Source organism: Bufo bufo, chromosome 5 (genome assembly GCF_905171765.1).
Source record: "Bufo bufo chromosome 5, aBufBuf1.1, whole genome shotgun sequence".
In the NCBI taxonomy this organism is placed as follows: domain Eukaryota; kingdom Metazoa; phylum Chordata; class Amphibia; order Anura; family Bufonidae; genus Bufo; species Bufo bufo.
This window is the reverse complement of record NC_053393.1, coordinates 509,590,754-509,614,963: the sequence shown is the minus strand read 5'-3', so window position 1 is coordinate 509,614,963 and position 24,210 is coordinate 509,590,754. Positions and strand designations below refer to the sequence as shown.

The 24,210-nt window shown below is 43.2% G+C and overlaps 1 protein-coding gene across 12 annotated transcripts in view; it reads left to right on the top strand.

Annotated features, from left to right (window-relative positions):
• Nucleotides 1–24,210, top strand: part of KIAA1217 (KIAA1217 ortholog) — a 445,177-nt gene that overhangs the window by 398,610 nt on the left and 22,357 nt on the right. For 10 of the 12 annotated variants that reach the window (XM_040434411.1, XM_040434414.1, XM_040434421.1 and 7 more), the window contains 3 exons: nt 12,739–12,843; nt 14,232–14,284; nt 21,139–21,305. In XM_040434411.1, coding sequence (XP_040290345.1) covers nt 12,739–12,843; nt 14,232–14,284; nt 21,139–21,305 — 325 coding nt within the window. The remainder of the gene's footprint in view (nt 1–12,738; nt 12,844–14,231; nt 14,285–21,138; nt 21,306–24,210) is intronic. The other 2 variants (XM_040434422.1, XM_040434413.1) reach the window with 1 other exon arrangement.

The following is a 24,210-nucleotide window of genomic DNA, read 5'->3' as shown; positions in this document are numbered from 1 at the left end:
TGCGTTCCGTATACGGAACCATTCATTAAAATAGTTCCGCCAAAAAAACAGGATGTACTCCCTATCCATTCCGTTTCTGTATTTCCGTTTTTCCGTTTTTCCGTTCCTGTTGAAAGATAGAAAATGTCCTATTGCCCGCAAATCAAGTTCCGTGGCTACATTCAAGTCAATGGGTCCGCAAAAAAAAACTGAACACATACGGAAATGCATCCGTATGTCTTCCGTATCCGTTCCGTTTTTGCGGAACAATTTTATGCCCAGCCCAATTTTTTCCATGTAATTACTGTATACTGTATATGGCCTCTTTCACACGACCGTTTTTTTTTTTTTCGTTTTGCGGCCCGTTTTTTTCGTTCCGTATACGGTCCGTATACGAAACCATTCATTTCAATGGTTCCGCAAAAAAACGTAGTGTACTCCATATGCATTCCGTTTCCGTTTTTCCGTTCCGTTGAAAGATAGAACATGTCCTATATTTGGCCGCAAATCACGTTCCGTGGCTCCATTAAAGTCTATGGGTCCGCAAAAAACGGAATGCATACGGAAATGCATCCGTATGTCTTCCGTATCCGTTCCGTTTTTTGCGGAACCATCTATTGAAAATGTTATGCCCAGCCCAATTTTTTCTATGAAATACTGTATATGCCATACGGAAAAACGGAACGGAAAAACGGAACGGAAACGGAAACACAACGGAAACAAAAAACGGAACAACGGATCCGTTTAAAACGGACCGCAAAACACTGAAAAAGCCATACTGTTGTGTGAAAGAGGCCTATGCCATATGGAAAAACGGACCAGAAACGGAAACACAACGGAAACAAAAAACGGAACAACGGATCCGTGAAAAACGGACCGCAAAACACTGAAAAAGCCATACGGTCGTGTGAAACAGGCCTAAATGAGTTGTGTGGTTCTTATGTATGTACGCAAATTGCTAACCAACTAAACGGCGTGAGTAGTGCTGTATAATAACGCTCGTAGATCCTTCCTGCTATACAAAGGGGGTTACAAAGTAAAATTAGGAGGGTTTCAACCCTTCTTTGTGCGCTCTGTATTTGACATGTGTGCATTTTCACCAACATGTTGTATGATTGCAATTTTTTTGTTCTTAACTCCTACCTCATGGTGTGTCGGGATGGTCTCGCAGCTGCGGTGTGAACAGCCTTACAGAACTGTGGCCATGGGGTGGACTATAATCAGGACTACATATGCATTCTTTTTATTCTGGGAAACTTTCTGAAGTTGTAAGGCCAATGCCTCCTGGCAGGTAGTCGGTCCCCGTGGTTGTCGGACGGTCCGTCCTCATTGAGTTCTCTTCTGCCTCCATGCAGATGTTTTCTCTCCACTGAATGTATATTACAATATCTTCTGTTTCCAATTTCGTTAGCCGGCGCTGTGGCTTTCTTTGGTTTGATGGCTTTGTTCCCAGAGTTTATGTGCATGAGGATGAAGATTGCAGATTGATACTTGTTGGGTTGTATTTTTGCTGTGTGTGCAAATACTTGGCTGCTGTTCTGCACTCTTTAGGTTCACTGGGCCGCTCCACCACGTCTTGTGTTCCCCCTGGAATCATGAGATCACTTGTAAATAGGAGAACTGGGGTCATCCTCATCTGTCAAATTGTTTTAAGGAACACCGGTAAGCAGGGCCAACCCTGTTAAACCAGGAATAATTACTGGTAGGGTCGATCCTGCTGACTAAAAACATACCTTTTAGGCCTATTGCACACGACCGTATGGCTTTTTCAGTGTTTTGCGGTCCGTTTTTCACGGATCCGTTGTTTCCGTTTTTTGTTTCCGTTGTGTTTCCGTTTTTGTTCCGTTTTTCCATTCCGTTTTTCCGTATGGCATATACAGTATACAGTAATTACATAGATAAAATTGGGGTGGGCATAACATTTTCAATAAATGGTTCAGCAAAAAACGGAACGGAAACGGAAGACATACGGATGCATTTCCGTATGTGTTCAGTTTTTTTTGCAGACACATTGACTTGAATGGAGCCACGGACCGTGATTTGCGGGCAATAATAGGACATGTTCTATGTTAAAACGGAACGGAAAAACGGAAATACGGAAACGGAATGCATACGGAGTACATTCCGTTTTTTTTGCGGAACCATTGAAATGAATGGTTCCGTATACGGACCGTATACGGAACGCAAAAAACGGCCAGTAAACGGGAAAAAAAAACGGCCGTGTGCAGGAGGCCTTATTGTGCAACTTCATTGTGCCATTCTGTAGAAAACTGTGTTTTTGGATTTTTATACAAATGTGGGCTTCGGTGCAATGAAGGGTAGACCCTAACCCCTTGGTGCCCCCTAGCTCCTCCTCTTTCAAGATATGGCCACTACCCTTCCCTTTGACTGACAGGGACAGGCATCATCAGCGTCCTCTAGCTTGGCCCCGTAATCTTGTTTCAGTGGGGCTAGCTGAAACAGATGTGCAATACCCCAGAGGACTACTGCAAAGGGTTAATGTTGTGATTTATTATTAAAACTCTTATCTTTCTTTGAAATTGTGCATCTCAAATAGCAATGTATGGGCAATATAGGGATACCATTGGCAGCCTGTTTAGGTCTCCAGGGTGATGAACTTAGTCCGCTCCCTGGTTGGAGTCTAGTCTGTGCTGAGCTATAGGAAGGACATGTGTCAGAAAATTCCTACAGATGAGGCCCAACTCCAGAGAACCTCTGTCTCTCTAGGACTACAGCCGCCAAAGAAGGTACTCCACTACCAGAGAACCCCTGAAGGAAAAAGACCATACTTTACAGAAGGTCTAGGACTATCCAGGCCGGGCGAGATAACGCCAGCGAGGTATTTTGTCATTTATGGCTTTGACACTTTGCTGCTATGGAAAGGATTATTGCCTTCGGCACCTACCACACTGTGAGAAGACCTGGCCCTCTGTGTCTTACTTCTGCACCTTGAGCCCAGGAACTGGTTAACGGGATAACAAGAATAACATAGAACATCTGTGGTCAACTTGGAGAGACTGAATAGTGTCAGGGCGTACTACTACCTACATCAGAAACCAATCACTCCAGCTGTTCTGAAACTACAACTCCCAGAATCCTCCTTTCACCTTGAGTTACAAGAAAGGTGTGCTCAGAGGGAAGAAAGGGTGCACCCTCCATTCACTGTAGGGTCCCAAGGAGCACCAGAAGGGGACATTGCCACCGTAAACTGTAATACTACCACTCTTAGAGCCGCGACCACCACTCCCATCCTCTCTGTTTGCGCCTCCCTTGTGACTCTCTGCAAATGCGCTTAAAATTGTGGCGCTCAGCACAGGTATGCAATAACAAAGGATGCAGCAGACACCTATAAGTCAAGGGGAGGGCGAGTGGAAATCGGAGGAGCTAGGGTGCACCAATGGCTAGGACCCAACCCTCAGTGCACTGAAGCCTTCTATTGCATGCAAAGATAGTTCTCTATAGGACAACACATTTGCCCAATAAAAGTATGCTTTTAATCAGCAGGATCAGCCCTACCAGGCAGGAAGACTCATCTACAATGGTTGATCCTGCTGACAGACACTCTTAAATGGGGGAGGTCCCCCATTATGACCCTTATGGCCATCATTATAACTGCATACATATAAAGCACCGCCACCGCCATTTCAGGATTTATATGCAATATTCTGGTTCAATTTTGGTTTAATACCATTAATTTAATTACAGATATATGAATAATTTATGTATCGGTTCTGTCATAGCTGTTTTTCCTTTTTCTGTCCTTTATTTTTGCATCTAATCGAGCAATAAAATATTTTATTAAAGAAAACTTTAATTTGTAGTTTGCCAACTGCCACCTGAGAGCTGATTGGCCCTTATATTGGGGAATGTGCATCGCTAAAAAGACCCATATTTTCCTAATCCTGTGATTATCCAAGTTAATAAAAAAGCAGCTACCTACTTGGCTAAAGTATTGACATGATGTATGCCTCATGTGACCGCTGCAGCCAATCACTGGTTTCTGCAGTACGGGATGCAAGACCACTGAGACCAGTGATTGGCTGCAGGGGTTCCATGGCACGTACGGCATGTCAGCGCTACAGCCAGGTAAGCAAAGCGGGAAGGACGGGGGCAGTGCTACTGGAACCAGAGGGGTAGGGAATGGGTGAGTTTACCTTTTTTTTAAGTATTGTATCACAATCCTTGTCTTTGGGAAGCTTTTTGGATAACTTAAGACAACCCCTTTAAATTCCATTGTAGACGGTTAGGAAAAAATGGCTGTTCCCTCACAAAACGGCGTAACACCAGTCTACAGAGTGTGTGTATGTACTAGGGCGGTTTAAGGGGTTGTTCCACAAAAAATGTGCTACATTTTTCAAAATAGTACCTGGGTCTGAATACTTTTGCAATTGGATGTGTTTAAAAATGAAATATAGCCGCAGAGCTATTCAGTAATATGTATCTTTATAGCCCCACCTGCTGCTTGTTGTTTTCCTTATTTCGCTGTCGTTGAGGTGGACACACATGCTCAGTTCTATCCTTCAACTGCCACCAGCATATCTTCTCTGACAGTTACAGGGAGAGAGATGCAGCAGAAAGGACTCGCCCCCAGAGAAAGGACACGTCCCCTGAGCCTCCTGCTTGAAATAAATCTAGTAGAGTAGCTGGTTCTAGCTTTGTTGTAAAGAGATGGTCATACCCTACATGATGTCTAAGACCCCCTTCCTTCCCAGAATGCCCTCTATGCAGGGATGGATTGGCCATAGACCTTACAGGGAAATTTCCCAGTGGGACGATGCCCAGGGGGCCGTCTGAGCCCTCTTCACTGCCGGCCAGTGGAAGTTTTTGCGGATGTATTTTGTGTTGATGGGGGCAGTATTTTGTGATGGACTGTGGTATTTGGCTCTGTTGGGGTGGTATGCCACAATATGGTATTGCTGGCCCCCTGCCTTCCATCAATTTGGACCTGTCTACAAAACGGGGCCACTTTTGGTATTTTTTCAAGGGCCACTTTAAGTTCCCAGTCTGCCCCAGCCTCTATAAAAAGAAACCCACATTTTGTAATAAATGTAAATATTGGCTGACTAGACCTTCACCGTCCTTCTGCCCCTCAAATAGATCAAAGGGCTGTGGTACAACAAGGCCGGGAACCAGAAAACCTCTAGAACCTGAGGTTGAGGGAGTTGATGATGATATTTGGTTGCACCGATGCTGTAACAGTCTGAAACCCAGCGCTGGAAAGTGCTTATTAGTGCGAAAACAATCTCGTCTTGTGCATTAGATGAGATGCAAACCACAGAAGGTAGCCCGTGATTATACGACCTTTCCTTGAGCCAGGATCCTAGTCTCCACCACACGTGGTCCTGTCCATGGAGTAATGGAAGGAATGTTTTGTTTATTTTATGGAATACAAAATTGAAATATTTATGGAAAATTGTAGCATTTTATTTCATTTTACTTAAAAAAAAAATTATAAAAAAAATAATCTTACCGTGTTAGGATTGCAGTGCAGAAGGGGACACTACAGCACGCTGAACGACAGGATCCGTGCCCTCTGAAATCTGCTTCATGCCACTTATAGTCAGTATTTAGCATCGGCATGTGTAAGCCAAAACCAGGCGTGGGTCCAAAACACAGAAGAGGCGCAAATCTCTCCATTATAATTTATCTCTGTAGGTTCCACTCTTTTGGCTTACAAACAGTGATGGCCAGTTCCCAGTGTTCGCCAACGAACACATGCGGGCTGCCATCTTGACTCACAAGTCCGGCGATGCACAGGTAAGCCCTTACCTGTGCCTGCGCCGCGAGCCGGTCTGAAACAAATGCGGTCACCGGGAGCAGGCAGTTCCGAGAACAGCCGCCAGGGGCCTTCATCGGGCCTTTCTCGGAACTGCCTGCTACCGGTGACCGCATTTGTTTCAGACCGGCTAGCGGCGCAGGCACAGGTGAGGGCTTACCTGTGCATCGCCGGACTTGTGAGTCAAGATGGCAGCCCGCATGTGTTCGTTGGCGAACACTGCGAACTGGCCATCACTGCTTACAAATACTGATACAAAATACTGACCAAAAACTGAACTTGTGAAAACGACCCTATTTTGTTTTTTCACATTGGTTTTGTGTCAGCAGACCTGGGAACTCACTTAGGGGGTCATTTATTAAGACCAGCGCCACACCGCGCCCCCTTTTTTTAGACCAGGCGCGAGCGGCGCAAATAACCTTTTACCCACGTGCATGTGCCTGTTGATGTGTGTATATTCCATGAAGAAACTGTAGGTTTACGTTGTGTCTGCTTATGTGTAGTGTTTGCTCAGTATGGCAAGTACAGTATATTGCGTGTATACATACAGCGTGTACATACGGTAATTCATGTCAAATTTGCATCTGTATATATGGAAAGCTTCGATATATTGTACTATTAGTTGGTCATCGTATGGTAATATTATTTAAGTGCATTTTCTAATAATTTATACATCTTATAACGTTATTACTTAGGGATGATCGAATCGACTTCGGATGCTTCATCCAAAGTTGATTTGCATAAAACTTTTGTTGTAATACTGTACGGAGCGGTATTACCTGAGCACTGTATTGGGGATATCATATTGATATTATTTAGTAAAGTATGGTAATGTACAGTTTTCTTTTCACCTTGACATGGTATAAATATAGGGCCAAATTATTTAGGCAATCTGCTATTTTTGTAGGGTAGTTTTATTTGATGCTGTTGTGTACTTTATGGCAGCATTATTTTTATTACACTATAATATGGTTATTTGACCTCATTTCTATGATCAATGCCTAAAAGTATAGAAGAAGTACCGCATGTTATTGTGTATCTAGGGTAGCTTTCTTTGATGCTGTTTTTTTACTTTATGGCGGTATTTTATTGTAGTATGATATGGTTACAGTGTATGGAAGTATTACCATTTTAGTTTTGTTACTCAGACTCAGTTAGTTGATTAGTTTCTAAAGGTATGGAAGAATGTTTTGGAGAATATATTATTTTGGTACTGTATAGCAGTGGTTTTTTTGGGGTATTGCAGGGGTCAGCAACCTCCAGCACTCCAGCAGTTGTGAAATTACAACTCCCAACATGCTCCATTCACTTGTGTGCATGCTGGCGGTTGTAGTTTCACCACAGTTAGGGTACTTTCACACTTGCTTTAAAGTTTTCCGCCTCAATACCGGAAAAAAAACTGATCAGTTTTATCCTAATGCATTCTGAATAGAGAGCAATCCGTTCAGTCCCTCTTACGTTTTTTTTGGACGGAGAAAATACCGCAGCATGCTACAGTTTTCTCTCCGGCCAAAAATACTGAACACTGGCTGGAATGCCGGATTTACATTGAAGTGTATTAGTGCCGGATATGGCATTAAGTGTTCCGGCAAAACGGATCCAGCTTTCCGGTCTGTGCATGCGCAGACCTTTAAAAATGCAAAAAAAAATTAATACCGGATCCGTTTTTCCAGATGACACCGGAGAGACGGATCCGGTATTGCAATGCATTTGTCAGACGGATCCGCATCCGGATTCGTCTCACAAATGCACCCGTTTGCGTCCGGAACTGCCTGCCAGAATCCTCTGCCACAAGTGTGAAAGTACCCTTAGAGTACAGAATGTCGCTAATTCCTGCGGTTCTGCTATTTCAGCACCGTATAGCGGTATTATTTCGTGCAATATGATATAGTTGCACGTCCTCTACGATGCCACTCTTTGGGCACTGGCATTCTGGTACTGTATGATGGCGCCTATAAGAAGTTTTCTGGGGTTTAATTTTATGGGTTAGTAGAATTTCCATGATTTAATTTTACTACGTCCACTTTCCGGAGCTTAAAATGTAGCCGAAATCTGAAGTAATGGTTTAATACTTTCCACATGACTAGAGAACGCACAGCTGAATGACAGCGTGAAGGAAACTGTTATTATTTCATATGTCACTCAGCAACCTCTGAACATAGGTGTCTTTGATCAGGAGCAGCTATTCCTTCAGACGTTGCATCTCGTCTCTAATCTCCTGCGCTCGCCACACGGTGATAATAACACCCTGAACTTCTCTCTTCTTGATGGAAGAAAATATGAGGAATTTTACTTCACTCTCCTTTCATCTTCTCTCACCGCACCACAAATAATAGAATTTGCAACAGGAAAAAAAAAAAAAGCAGATAGTTTTCGCTTTTTCCGCCCCGATTCCAAGCTGTTTCCTTCAGAAATGATATATGCTGTGGTTCACCAGAGTAAGCCAAAATCATCCTTGAAAAGTCATAATTTACTTAAGATTTAGAATTGTTTCCAGATTGCTCAATCTAGAAATAGACTGTGCGGCTTAGAGGACACATATTTTGTCCTACAGCTGCACTTTGTGACAGGTTCTGGAGGCTCGGAAGAAAATGTGATCTCTTTATTACAAAGCTTACAATCCAAATTAAATGAAAGTAAAAATTCTGGACAAATTTCTGATGAATATTAAATAGATTACATATGCAGAACCCCAGATTAGTTGTACTTGCAAATTGTTTCTTGTCATTTAAATGCTATTTAATGTTCTAATGTATTGTTCTACCCAGAATCGTTTTGTATGGATCAGTCAGAGTTAACAATCCTGGCTATGCCCTTGTAGGAAGCTGGGAGATGGACTTAGGTCCACCCCTAGTTCAGTCAAAATAACTCAAGTGTTAGCTGGGAAGTGAGAGGAGCTACATGTGCTCACTCCATGGAGCCTTGCATCAAGAAAGCCTTTTCTAGTATACAGTGCCCCAGAAAGAGAGAAAGGAAAGAACTAGAAGGTCCAGAATCTGCATGGCCGAGCACTGAAGTCAGTCAGTAAGACATTCGCTGTTTAAGGCCTCATGCACATGGCCGTTGTTTTGGTCTGCATCCGAGCCGCCGTTTTGGCGGCTCGGATGCGGACCCATTCACTTCAATGGGGCCGCAAAAGATGCGGACAGCACTCCGTGTTTTGCATCCGTTGCTCCTTTCCGTGGTCCGCCCCAAAAATATAACATGTCCTATTCTTGTCCGCACTTTGCGGACAAGAATAGGCAGTTATTTTAAAGGCTGTCCGTGCCGTTCCGCAAATTGTGGAAACGCACACGGACTCCAACCGTGTTTTGCGGATGCGCTGTTTGCGGACCGCAAAACACACAACGGTCGTGTGCATGAGGCCTAAGGCTGATAAAGACTTTGCTGAGGTAACCAGTTAGGCGGACATTGCTAATACACCCTCCCCCCCCCCCCCCCCCTATGACTCAGTTCTGGCCAACTGTATCTTAATCCTGTACCCCTGAGCCTTAGGCCCTTTTCACACGAGCGAGTATTCCGCGCGGGTGCAATGCGTGATCTTCCCGCATTGCTCCCGCACGGAATCCGGAACCATTCATTTCAATGGGGCTGTGTACATGTACGTTGGTTTTCACGCATCACTTGTGCGTTGCGTGAAAATTTCAACATGTTCTATATTCTGCGATTTTCACGCAACGCAGGCCCCAAGGAAGTGAATGGAGCTGCGTGAAAATCGCATCACAACCGCAAGCAAGTGCGGATGCGATGCGTTTTTCACGGATGGTTGCTAAGAGATGTTGTTTGTATACCTTCACTTTTTTTTATCACGAGCGTGAAAAACGCATTAAATCGCATTGCACCCGCGTGATAAAAACTGAACAACTGAATGCGATCGCAGGCAAAACTAAATAGCTTTGTGAAATCACGCATTTTTCACCGAACGCATTCGCATAACGCATCCGGACCTAATCCGCACACGCTCGTCTGCAAGGGGCCTTAAAAGTACAGATATGTTTGCAGGAACTTTATTGCCAGCCTTCGATTCTGCAGAGAGAGACTTTGGAAAGATAGAGGGAAGGAGTACTACAACCCCCACCATTGCTTGTAGATTTGAACTGTGAATTTTTTGGAACTGTGTTTAATACCGTTGTATGTACTACAACTCCCGTTCTGCACTGCAGTAAAGCGAGACTTGCCTATTATCCACAACCGGCCTGGTTACTGACTCCAGCCACAGCACCGCATGCCTTGCACCTGTACAACACTGCTAACACCAAGGGCACACCTACTACTGCAGGCAGAAGCCCCAACATCAGGGTGTGTCCCGAGGGAAGGAAGGGTGCGCCCTCTTGTCACCGCATAAGGATTGCCACTCCCATCCTCCACTCCTCTGGTGGCTTTAGTCTGTCTTTATTTCAAAGCCTATGTATACAGTGTTCATTAATTTCACAAAGAATGTATAATTTTGGGAAGGTACTTTGGGTGAGATTTAGGGTCCATTCACACGTCCGCAATTTCGTTCCGCATTTTTCGGAACGGAATTGCGGACCTATTCATTTCTATGGGGCAGCACGATGTGCTGCCCGGATCCGGAATTGCGGACCCGTTCCCGAAAAAAATAGAACATGTCCTATTCTTTTCCGCAATTGCGGACAAGATTAGGCATTTTCTATTAAGTGCCGGCGATGTGCGGTCCGCAAAATGCGGAACGCACATCGCCGATGTCCGTGTTTTGTGGATCCGCAAAACACACATGGACGTGTGAATGGACCCTTATCGTGAGAGAAAAAGTTCGTTTTCCAGGAGACTGTGTTTACACCAAATTTATCCAATGTTGCATGCTGTTTGACGCATCTTTAAAGGAGTTGTCTCACTTCAGCAGATTTCACCCGATGAGCATGGTGAACGTTCTTATGAACGCTTGTCCTGAAAATCGTGCAATCTAACAGGGCTCAAGAGAAATCAAGGCAGTTGGATGGTTGAATGTCGTGGTTTCAGTGGGGACCTTGATGACATACCGTAGTTCATTTGTTGACGTGATATTCTAAAAGCATGGAACAGAGAGGCAAATCCCTTAAAGTTCCATGTATGAACTCCGCTATAGGCCTCCCATCAGTCAGTACCAACTGTGGGGCTAGCATGTTGAAGGTGAAGCGTAGACTCAGGACCCTATTATTCTTATTTTTTTTTTATTATTTATTTTATGCACTTATATAGCGCTGACATATTCCGCAGCGATTTACAGACTTTAGCATCAAGCTGTCCCCAATGGGGCTCACAATCTAAGGTCCCTATCAGCATGTCTTCGGAGTGTGGGAGGAAACAGGAGAACCCGGAGGAAACACACGCAAACACGGGGAGAACATACAAACTCCATGCAGATGTTGTCCTTGGTCGGATTTGAACCTAGGATGCTAGCACATCACATTACTGATGCAAATTGAATGTAGCAGGAACGAGGAGCGATCGCAACCGCAGTCCTTCGTCTTGTGTTCAGTTCTAATGATTATTGGCAGAACATCTCAGATTTCACAGGGAGATGTAATGCTGATAATCGGGAATCTTTCAGTCTGATGAGACGCCCATCAGCCGACCAGCGAGTGTTTTGTGGCTAAGGCCAGAGCTCCACAGCAGCATAGTGCGCCTGATGCGTTGCGATGTGATCTGAGAGATCGCAGTACGAATTAGCAAGTAATTTGGGGGCTATGATTGTAATAAGTAGGCAGGGGGCCTTCAGTTTTTGAGATTGGGAAATGATAGATGCATTACAATGGGTACCTTAAAAAGGCGGGATGGTATTAGAAACATATTTTTATGTCTTGTTTTCCGCAGACAGCACCGCTGTGGCTTATGTTGTCCCTTTAACCTGATTTTAGGCATTTAAATAGTTCACCAATATAGTCTTCGAAATAGACGTCTTATGGATGTGAAGTAAGGATAGGGTTATATTATTTGCAGCCATCGTCTAGTTACTCTTTTTTTGACTAGACCCTGTTGTTGCATTGCAGTCGAGTTTGCATCTTGCTCTACAACATATGGTTAATAAATGCAGGCTACGCAGCTCAAAAACAAATAAAAACTCAAAGAAAATAATGGGCAACATCAAAAACCCCTCCAAGAAAGCCAACTCCACATGATACAGATATACCTACACAAAAAAGCTGAGTCTAGGATAGCTCAAAATAGATATAAATCTTTATTAAACGTAGATGTAAAATACAATAAAAATGGAGACAAAATAAATCAGAAAAAAAAAGTGCGGTACACACACCTGAGGGAAGACATAGTAAAAAATCTCTAATATATAGGGGGATACGTTAGTTATATATCTCTTGGACAAAAGTAAATGGTCAATGGGAGAATATAATGTGCAAGTGCATCAGAATCAATGTTTATTATATCCAGAGATATTGGACCCCCAGATGAAGCTGTTGCCGAAACGCGCTTTGGGGTGTGCAGTTCTTCTGAGGTGATTGCCCTACTTATGTTTATGTAAAAGACTGTGGACCTTTGTGAATGGGGGTCCAATATATCGATATATAAGACTGATTCTGATGCACTTGCACATTATATTCTCCCATTGACCATTTACTTTTGGCCAGGGGGTATATAACTAAGGTATCCTCCTCTGTATTAGAGATTTTTACTCTCTCAGGTGTGTACCGCACTTTTTCTTCTGATGTATTTTGTCTCCATTTTTATTGTATTTTACATGTATATATATATATTTAATAAAGATTTATATCTATTTCGAGCTATCCTAGACTCAGCTTTTTTGTGTAGGTATTGCTCTACAACATAGTAGATTCCACCAGACAACCAATGTCTCCCTTTTGCCTATCTTTAAATTGGAAGAAAAAAAAAATCTGTTTGTTTTTTTATGTTTGACTGTATCGTTGTCGTCTGAGATTACATCTGGATGGTTTTTTAGTTTATTTTAATCTTCTACCCAATTGATTGCATAGGCAATTCTAGTAATAGGCTATTCCCTTGTTTTGCAGAGAGAGGATGCATGCCATGGAGAAACAGATTGCTAGTCTAACTGGCCTGGTTCAGAATGCACTTTTTAAAGGGCCCAGCCCAAGCAGCAGTAAGGATGCACCTGGGTAAATATGTGAAAGCTTTTCATTTACATCTAGCCAGTACCCAGGGAGGAAATTACTAAGTTGGCAGCAAACATGTATGAGAAGTGGGTATGGCCAAAGGTGTTTGGAAAATGCAAACATAGCAAAGAGTAGCTGCAGACAGCGTTTCCTCTAACACCCTTGCAAGGAAAGAGTTACAATATTGAGATGTTTTTTTAGCAGATTGCACAGCCATACATAGATAAAAAGGGGCTCCCATAGCAAAAATCTAAATAGAGGCCACCATTTCTAGTGCTGGATGGCCTCACCTCCTATCCTTGGGACAGGAGGACCGAGAACTTCTTCACCAACTTCATCACCGTCCTAGGTCCTGTAGGATGGAAGCATGTTGTGAACTTGTGACCCTTGTGCTAGTTTACCTTAACCCTTGTCCCCAAATCTTGAGCACTGTGTCATGTCAAAATGCTCATGATGGACCTTGAGCCCTAATACACATCGATAATGATTAGAGAAAAAATAGTTTTAAAGTGAATTTGCAATTTTGAACACCATGTCCTTTTTTACGTTCACAATTCTGCGCTGATTAATTTCACATTTTATCTATATAGTGGACAGAGCTCCAAATCCTCATAGAGTATAAGAGTGTAATGGGTTGCCTAAGAGCCAACTGACCCATTCCTCTGAACAGTGACTCCATTCTCAGCCTATTCAGGTCCTTGCCAGACGGGAAGTGTCTTGGTCCCTCAGAGTTCACATGGGCTAGGCTGTACAATCTCTGTAAAAGTCTGTCTGCAGCCACCACTAGGGGGAGCTTATGAGCTTACCACATCTGTTTTACTATTGAGTTTGATGCATGTACAATTGGCAGTTAGCTCCCCCCAGTGGTGAGGCAGTTGAATGTCCACTCTGACCACTATAAATATATAGTCAGAAATTAATCGCTCGTAATAATTTACGTTTCCTGATCCTAGAGGGATTTTAGCTTCCTGCTCCGAATATATGCTGACTTTGACAATCTCCATGAGTAATGTAGTCTTTATCTCAGATATAATTATTAGTGTATTGACTGTATGATTTTAGGTTATAAGATAATAGTGATGGATATGTACCTTTAAATAAAAAATTCTGCCAAAAACAGCTTCCTGCAGGTAACGCTACTAACACATTAATATAGCACATAGTTACATAGAATCTAGCCTTGCCCATCTGCAGACCACATATGACTGACTTTAGACAATATGCCCTAAATATTCTAATACACTGCAATACACATTCGGAAGGTTTATGTTTCCAGTCTGTCTAATGCTGCAGGGGGTATCATTAGGGTCATGTACAATCCCTAGAATAATCCAGGTTCTGTTGTTTCTTCCATACCAATAATCATCAGGTTTCTCTTTTCCTTATTTCAGTGAAAAAGTCTTAAAGTCTGCAAGCAACACTCCGCCAGTCACCGATAGCCCAGGTACGGTATCATGTGTGGTCTTTTTTTGCGTTTTGTGGGTTGTTTTAATGTAGTCCATGCATGCATTTTAGAGGATGTCTTTCTTCTGGCCATGGACCCTCTGATCCCTGCACTAAATGCTAAATGGAGCTCTCTACCGCCTATTGGACCTTCTCAGCCAACCAGAAAGATACAGAGGACTTCTATAGGAGACTTTTGAAAGGCAATTCCTGCTAGTACACAGTAAGACTAAAGCAGGGTAAAAGGGAGGACCAGCACAGCCACAAAATATGAAGCTTTTGGAACTGGCACCCTAGCTGTTGTGGAACTACAACTCCCAGCATGCATAATTGCTCTTCTGTTCTTCTGGGAATTTTAGTTTCACAATAGCTGGAGTGCCGAAGGTTGCTGACCCCTGTCTTAGAAGGTACTAGTTCTCCTTTTGGATACCCACTTGATGTAGATAGACTTAAAGACTTAACTCTCATCCAGAAGGAAGAAAAGTAGGGATATTAGACCAGAGACACCCATGTGGAGACAGCATGGTTTTGGCGGGGTAGGGTTCAGTACGGACGGGGTAGGGTTCAGGTTAATCTGCATTAGATGGTGTAAATGCAGCTCTTGGAAAATACTTGTTCTTCTTGCGGAGACCCAGATGGGGTAGTGATTCCTAAGGAAAAAGTATGGAAATTAGCTCTCGTCTGGTCAATTCTTAAGATACAGTGATGGTGTCTATAGACATATTGCACCTTCAAATAGGATCATACACAATATGCTCTAATAGGGTGCTAGAACATAGTCCTCCAAAGCTATGGTTAGTGGGTCAAACCCTAGGATGTTCTAAATTCTGATAGCATGACCCATCCTCTCTTTGCCAATCAGAAGCACAGAGAGATCTCCTATGTAGGTACTTCTCCACCTCTTAGACTATAGCAGTTTTAAAGAGTCTTTTGGGTATCACATGAGCCATCTTAAGGGTACTGTACAGGGTTAGGACACTGATCTCTACAAACAGTGCCACACGAGACAAAACCAAGGGATGGGCGTGGCACTGTTTCTGGAAGAAAGCAGCCATATTTTTCTAATCATGTGAAATTCTTTTAATGGGGTTTTCCGGGATGACCTATCATCAATATGAAAAACTCCCGGAATCTGTATGAAGAGGCTGTGGGACTCTGTGAGCGCTTGGTCCTCTTCCTAGGCCATGTGATTCAAGTGAAAGGGGCTGAACTCCAGTACCAAGCCCAGCCACTATACAATGTACGGCTCTGTGCTTGGTAAGCTGCGAGGAGGACACGACACTCACGGGAGCTCTGCAGCTTCCTCAAACAGCTGATCAGCAGGGGTGCCTGAGGATAGGTCATCAATCTGTAAATCCTGGAGAACCCCTTTAAACTGGCTGATAAGAGTCAGTAAAAATTCACAGGAAAGAGGAAACTACAGTGAGATCCATAAATATCTGGACACATCGACACAATTCTTAAATTTTTGGCTCTATACGCCACCACAATGGATTTGAAATTAAACAAACAAGATGTACTTTAACTGCCGACTGTCAGCTTTAATTTGAGGGTATTAATTTGAGCTTTAATTTGAGGGTATTTACATCCAAATCAGGTGAACGGTGTAGGAATTACAACAGTTTGCATATATGCCTGCCACTTGTTAAGGGACCAAAAGTTATGGGACGATTGGCTTCTCAGCTGTTCCATGGCCAGGTGTGTGTTATTCCCTCATTATCCCAATTACAATGAGCAGATAAAAGGTCCAGAGTTCATTTCAAGTGTGCTATTTGCATTTGGAATCTGTTGCTGTCAACTCTCAAGATGAGATCTAAAGAGCTGTCACTATCAGTGAAGCAAGCCATCATTAGGCTGAAAAAACAAAACAAACCCATCAGAGAGATGGCAAAAACATTAGGCATGGCCAAAACAACTGTTTGGAACATTCTTAAAAAGAAGTAACGCACCGGTGAGCTCAGCAACAACAAAAGACCCGGAAGACCACGGAAAACAACTGTGGTGGAGGACCAAAGAATTCTTTCCCTGGTGAAGAAAACACCCTTCACAACAGTTGGCCAGATCAAAACACTCTCCAGGAGGTAGGTGTATGTGTGTCAAAGTCAACAATCAAGAGAAGGCTTCACCAGAGTGAATACAGAGGATTCACCACAAGATGTAAACCATTGGTAAGCCTCAAAAACAGGAAGGCCAGATTAGAGTTTGCCAAACGACATCTAAAAAAGCCTTCACAGTTCTGGAACAACATCCTATGGAAAGATGAGACCAAGATCAACTTGTACCAGAGTGATGGGAAGAGAAAGGAACTGCTCATGATCCTAAGCATACCACCTCATCAGTGAAGCATGGTGGTGGTAGTGTCATGGCGTGGGCATGTATGGCTGCCAATGGAACTGGTTCTCTTGTATTTATTGATGACGTGACTGCTGACAAAAGCAGCAGGATGAATTCTGAAGTGTTTCGGGCAATATTATCTGCTCATATTCAGCCAAATGCTTCAGAACTCATTTGACGGCACTTCACAGTGCATATAGACAATGACCCAAAGCATACTGCAAAATCAACCAAAGAGTTTTTTAAGGGAAAGAAGTGGAATATTATGCAATGGCCAAGTCAATCACCTGACCTGAATCCGATTGAGCATGCATTTCACTTGCTGAAGACCAAACTGAAGGGAAAAATGCCCCAAGAACAAGCAGGAACTGAAGACAGTTGCAGTAGAGGCCTGGTAGAGCATCACCAGGGATGAAACCCAGCGTCTGGTGATGTCTATTCGTTCCAGACTTCAGGCTGTATTTGACTGCAAAGGATTTGCGACCAAGTATTAAAAAGTGAAAGTTTGATTTATGATTATTCTGTCCCATTACTTTTGGCCCCTTAACAAGTGGGAGGCACATATGCAAACTGCTGTAATTCCTACACCGTTCACCTGATTTGGATGTAAATACCCTCAAATTAAAGCTGACAGTCTGCAGTTAAAGCACATCTTGTTCGTTTCATTTCAAATCCATTGTGGTGGTGTTTTAAGAGCCAAAAATGTTAGAATTGTGTCGCTGTCCCAATATTTATGGACCTGGCTGTATATATCATATCTTTTTGTCTAAGAAACCAGATCCTGCTTTCTGTTGTCCCACAGTGGATCACCTGAGGGAACACGTAGTGACAACACCACAAATAGGGGGTTAATGAACAGTTTGTAATGCCAAGATGCCCTTTTCTGGGTAATCCATCACATTTTTAAAGGGTCAGCATTAGGGATAGCGTAGGAGTAAGGCCTCTTGCACACAAACGTTTATTTTTTCCGTTTACGTTTCGTTTTTTGCTGGTTTGGTGGTCTCCAATCGATAGAAGATTATTTCTTATTGTCTACCTAATTGATAGCGACTGTTCATTGTTTGTGCATCAGAAAGACAAGCTGAGTCAAAACAGCCACAGAAATGTTGTTTGCCGTCCAAAATAAATTTCCTCTCAGCAGACACAGAAGGCATGTATTGTTTGTCCTGCTAAACACAATGAGCTGGAGGACTGTGATTAACCCGTTTGTGGGGGATGTAAGAACAACACGAAGCATTGCTTCCACTGAGAAGGAAAAACAAACCTCTTACATTATTTCACCGCTGTCACCTCCTGATTGACATTGAGCCATTCTTATTTAAGGCCTAAAGTATCTATATCCAGATGAAATCAGTATCTCTGAGTAGTTGCAGTATTACAGGCAGTCTCTAGAGACATTTTTCTTTGCCAGATTTTGGAACTCTTCTAGGCTAGGAAAGTCTTTTTTATTTCTAGCCAGAAAAGGCCTTCATTTTCTACCCTAGGTAACTTTTAATCTTCTAACCTGGGTAGCTCTTTATCTTCGATCCTAGGTTAGTTTTTATCCCTGATTTAAGTTTTTATCTTCTAACCCATAGAGGTCTTCTTTATCTAGCCTGGGTAAGTCTTCATTTTCTAGCCTGGCTAGACCTTCAGCTAGGAATAGGAGAGCTTTTTTGCCTCAATATTTAGTGTTTTTTGTTGGGTTATGTCCTGTGACACCATTTCTTTCTAAACGCATGACCATTGTCTTTCTACATTTATAATGTAGGAGATGGTTTGGAGTAGGACATTTGAATAGAAGGACAACAATAGAATTCCAAATGCTTCCTTGGCCCTTATATGAGTGACTTAATATACAATATACCAGCAAATATAATTTACCCTTATTTCGTCTTCTGCTCATGATAAGTTTGCTTGGGTTTGGAATTTGTGGCGAGATTCATATGGAGTCGCCAGGTTTGGGGTGGTCCCAATGCTACGCTGGGTCTTCTGGACACTGTTGAGGTGTCACCATGTGTTTCTGCTCCCCAAATGGAATAGTAAGGTATGGTGCACCCCAAAGGGAAATAAGTCCAGAGAATCTGGGTTTGCAGTAACCCAGTGTGCTGCTTTACAGGAGGAACTCAAGGGCAAAACCTTCTAGTGGGGGAGGGAGAAGCACAACCTAAGCAGAAACAATGTTGCAATTTCAGTCAGTCATAGACTTATATAAAGTTTCAATTCAAGTCTATGGGAATGCCTAAGCAGTTTTTCCAGACATAAACAAGTCTTCAGATGTAAACAACAGAGACAATCAAAAGTTCAGTGTGTCTTTTTTCCTCTAAACTTTTGCCTCTTCCTGTGGAAGATGTCTAACTTCTCAGTGCCTATACAGAAAGTCCCAAAGTCTCTCAATATTAGCTGGCTGTGCATTAACCTTTTCCATAGTGAAATGCAGATATAGTACAAAAACAGTGCAAATTAACTGGATATATTACCATAAACATATAAAATGCAGTTCAACAAAATAAAACAGTATAAGTGTAAGCAATGGCATAAATCATAGTGCAAGTTAACCCTTCCAAGTGCTTTAAACTAGTGAGTTAATAGCTTTGATAAGTAGCAATAGGGGGCAAATGTCCACAAACGTCCATCATCCAAACTACCCTTGCTCCACATAACTAGCAACATCAATACATGTTTACAGTAACCATAATATGATTATTTGTGAATCCAAAAAATTCCAATAGATTTTCTGTATCAGTTCCTCAGTTTTAAAATTCTCTGCTTCCTGAACCTTTAAATATATATAGATATAACAGACTCTAACTACATACAGCAATGTTACAGTAAGGTGCTCCAAGTTCAACACCCAAGGAAGCCCTGCCCTTCCTTGTAGGCTTCATGTGTAAAAAAAAAAACATCAACCCAGGGAGCATGTTCTGTCTTCCTGTCTTGGCCTGTCTTTCGATTTCAAAGGAAGTAAAATATTTGTTACGCTCCTGTCTCAATAAGAAAATAGCCATTTTTATATTCTTTGGAATTGGAGAGGTGCAGCAGATAATCCCCTGAATAATGCATGCACAGTTTCGGCCTACACATGCTCGAAAACAAAGTCGTCTTTCTTGCTACCAGATCTATATTTGCATGTTCATTTCATTTAATCCAAGGGCATGTGTTCTGCCAGCACAGAATTTGCATTCTCTAACCCCCATTGTCAGCCAACCAGTTCTTCTGATATTTCTCCCTAGGACGGAAACACTGTATCTTTTAATAATTTAAAACCGCACAATGGTATCAGTAATGCAAAGAGGCTGCTACCCTAAAAAAAAAAGCATCATTGGTCCTCCCTGGGGTTTCAATTCGAACTCGATCAAGATGTACCTGCACAGACTATGTATATGGTCTTCCATGTGTGGTGTTCCTCAGGATACTTAAGTTATTTGACTCCCTACGGCTTAGGAAAGCAACCGCAGGAACTTCAGCCATTGTGAAACTACAACTCCGAGCATGCTCTATTCACATCTATGGAGTGATGCATGGGGTTGCTGACCCCTGCTCTATAGAAATGTCACTCATATGTATGTGTGTGTTTGAGAGCGACATTAGATGGGGCACATAGTCTGTCACAGAGAAGCGGTTGCCTTTTTTTAACCTTTGAAACTGTGCCATTCCTGTCTACGCGATGCGTCTGGAATAGCCCCATTCACTTGAATGCAAAAGAGCGGCAATACCAGCCACAGCCATAGCTAAGAGTGGAACTGTTTTTGGAAATAAATTGGACCCTATGTTCTAATGGCACCTGGCCTTTACCTAATATGATTTTAGAAGGTTATAATTGACAATTGACATAATATTACAAGATATGACTATAGTATCCTATTATTCGCCCTATAAGACGCACCTAGGTTTTAGAGGAGGAGAATACAAATATATATATATATTTTTCATTCGACTTCAGATCAGACCCCCAATGTTAATCAGACCTCAGCTCAGGGCCCCTATCAGACCTCCAATGTTAGTAAGACCCTCAATCAGACCACAACTCAGACCTCAGATCAGACCCCCAATGTTAATAAGACCCCAATAGGACATCAGATCAGACCCCCAATCAGAGCTCAGATCAGACCCCAAAGTGAATGACCCCCCCCCCCCAGACCTCAGATCAGAGCCCCAATATGAATAAGGACCCTCCTCATTCAAACTTCAGATCAGACCCCATGCTCAGAGCAAGTAAAATAAAAAAAAAATCAACTTACCTCTCCTGCTCTGGATGCTGCGCCGACATCCTCACTCTGTGCGCATTCACAGCACAGTAAGCAGTCGAGGACCAGAATGGGGTGGGTGCAGAGCCTGGAGAGCACTGCATTCACCTCTTCCCGGTCCTCCTGTATTAATGAGTGCTTCCATAATGGAAGCGCTCATTAGTATTCACCCCATAAGACGCACTGACATTTTCCCCCCACTTTGGGGGATAAAGTGCGTCTTATAGGGCATAAATACGTTAACTGGTTTCATGTTGGAGGCTGTTTCGTGTGACTGATTCCATTGTTCCTACAGGTCACTCTGTTTCCAGTGGGAAGAATTCATTAACAATTATTGAAACTAAGGCTGTTATTTCTCAAGTACCACCTGCCGGCTCATCTGATATGCAAGTCAGTCTCCATGATATGAGGCGCAATGTGGCAGAACTCCGACTCCAGCTGCAGAAGATGAGGAAGCTGCAGGTAAGTAGTCATCTTGGCCTTCTTTTATTTGGACAAGAGATTTCCGTGATTTAATTTAGGTCAGACCAGAACAGTAGTAGATTAGAACATCTAATCTGCCCCTCCCCCCCTTATTCATCCAATCAGGAATTGCACTTCTAGCAACACATACATCCGACCCCTCCTTAGTATGGACAGTCCCTGTGGTAGGTATGTAGTACCCCCGACCTGGGGGTACTACTATTGTAAATTGTTTGTAGTGTAATGCAGTGTGATGTAATGTTATGCTATACACTTTGTACACCAGCAGGTGGGTACAGTTGGCAGTGGTTGGCAACAGGAATGGGACTTATAATTCCATTCCTCCCCTCTTGGTAGGAGCGAGCTGATCCGACTTCTTGCCAAGAGAGGGGCAGAGCTAGTTAGAGGAGTTGGAAAGAAGAGAGTGAGGAGCGACGGAGCCTGCGATCCAGCTCCTCCTCCTCCGGGCCATGAGGACCACGACGTCAGCTCATCTAGGAGGACTATTACCCCAGAGAGCCTGCAGGGTCCCAGGCTATGGAAGATCTGTACACTACAGCGTATTTGTGTTAGCAGAGTGATCAAGCCATCAAACTATACAGACTCCACTGCAAGGTGAGGGGAAACATGTTAAGACACCATCACCAAAGTTCAGGACAGGCATAGGTAGAAGCCAGCATCATACAGTGGACACCTACAGCCACGGGTGCCAGAATAAAGCCGTAGGGAAGGGAATCAAGAGGGAGACATTGTCAGCTAGCAAATTTCGGTCCATGACCATAGCAAAGTAGGGGGACAACAGACACACTAAATGGTCAGAAAAGGTGGAAGGCACGTGCCCAATGCACACTTCACTCCATTGCCTCGAGCACCTGTGTCCTTGTATAGCATTTACAGATGTTCATTCCTGAGCCTGCATCTCCTCCTCATTTCCTCACGATCTGTTAGAATCTATACCATTCTTTATTACACTTAATCATGGAGGGAAGCGGGCATGGCCTGGGCCAGGTTTAGTAATTGTAGACTTGGAATATGTGGTAATAAGATGCTGGCAGCTAGTATGGAAAGAATGGGGAGGCTTAAAAAGACGACGTAATGGGGAAAGAAGGACTTATAGAATATCATAGTCCCGCGGAGAATGGTGCAGAATTTGGAAAAAAAAAAAAGGGTTGAGAAATATATACAGAGATGTAGCAGACCTGGATTTGTTTTTTCATTTTTTTTGTCCATTGAGACATGTCCCGATATTTAAGAATCCAGCCTTTGTATGAAATCAGAGACTTTTGGTGGCACTATAGGGACTTCTAGACTTCAGCGGGTTCTGTATTACAGCTCATAAACTGATAGAGGGTAGGAAGTAATTAACTAAAACCTTTATCCACAGGCACTGGACACGGCCTCTTGAGTGACTAATTTGTAATAAATAGCACTTACAAAACAGGGCGGCAATTATGGACGGTGACATTTTCATAGAGCTGCAGTTTTTTGATTCTGCCAAATGATTATCAGATTTCATCCGTAGAAATAGAAGGAAACATGAAGACGAATGGCTTTCATTATAGATACATGGACAAGGAGTGAGGTTTCCAGCGCTTTATTCTAGTTTTTAACAATATGTGCTGGCAGGAATATTTCTACCTGATGAAAAAGCTACAAGTAGATAACCATGCACATTGCACCACCTACAGGTGGTTTGTAGGTATTACATCTCACAGGGTCCATATGTCTGCTGGCGTTGTCTATTATTGAAGGGGTTTCCAGGATTTAAACAAATGGGGCAAAGAGCAGGAAAGTTGAAAAAAGTATCCCACGATACTCAACTGTTCAATTCCCTGCCATTCCCGGTGGTCTCCATCACTTCTTTCCGCATCAGTATGTCGAGTCCGCAAAGAGATGGCAAAAAGCCGACCACGGACCCGTTGAAGTCAATGGGTCTGAAAAAAACATGGATGTTACACGGACGTCATCCGTATTTTGTGTATCTGTGTTTTGCAGACCGCAAAACACGGCCGTTTGCATGAGCCCTTTGGTGACCTCTGGAGCCAATCACTGATCTCAGCGGTGATGTCCCCCGCACTTGACTGCTGAGGTGAGCAATTGGCTGTAGAAGTCACATGGATGTGTTTGATGTTATCACTGCGGGACAGGTTAACAAAGACCGGAGCGGATGGCATTGAACAAGTATTTTTATTTTATTATGGTTCCTGCTCTTTTTTCAGTTCATATGTCCAACATTACTCAGTCCCCCATGGATTGTAAAATGTACTTTTCTGCTTCCCTACCATTTTGGACAAAAATATATAAAATGTCCAATACAAGTAGTCGGCAACCCCGCAGATGAACTGTGTGAGAAGTGAAGTGAATGGGGCTGAGCTGTGATACCAAGCACGGCCGCTATACAATGTATGGTGCTGTGATGGGTGAGCACGTAGAAGGCCGTGGCGCCCACAGGAGCGCCTGTACCTTCTCAAACAGATGATCAGCCGGGGGTCCCGGGTGTCAGACCCCCACAGATTAGATACTGATGACCTATCCTGAGGATAGGTCATAAGGCTTAAACTCCCGGAAAACCCCTTTTAAAGGTGTTGTCCAAGATTTTGGATTTGATGGCCTACCCTTCTGAAAGGCCATCAACATCCCTGCACTCCCGCTGATCAGGTCATTCAGAGTAGCTCCGGCCCTTTCTTTTTAAAGGCTGGTCCCAGCTTGACACTCAGAATATGGCTGGAAATGCCAATCAGCGGGGGCAGCAGTGACCTGCATCTGGCATGTTTAGCTATTTCCTATGTGCTGAACCAGGACCAGAATAAAGGAGAGCAGCGAGGGACCGGGGCAGTGTCCGGACGGCAGCGATGTGAAAACCGTCCGCTGAGTTTATATTGTATTTTAGAAAAAAATCTCCCCG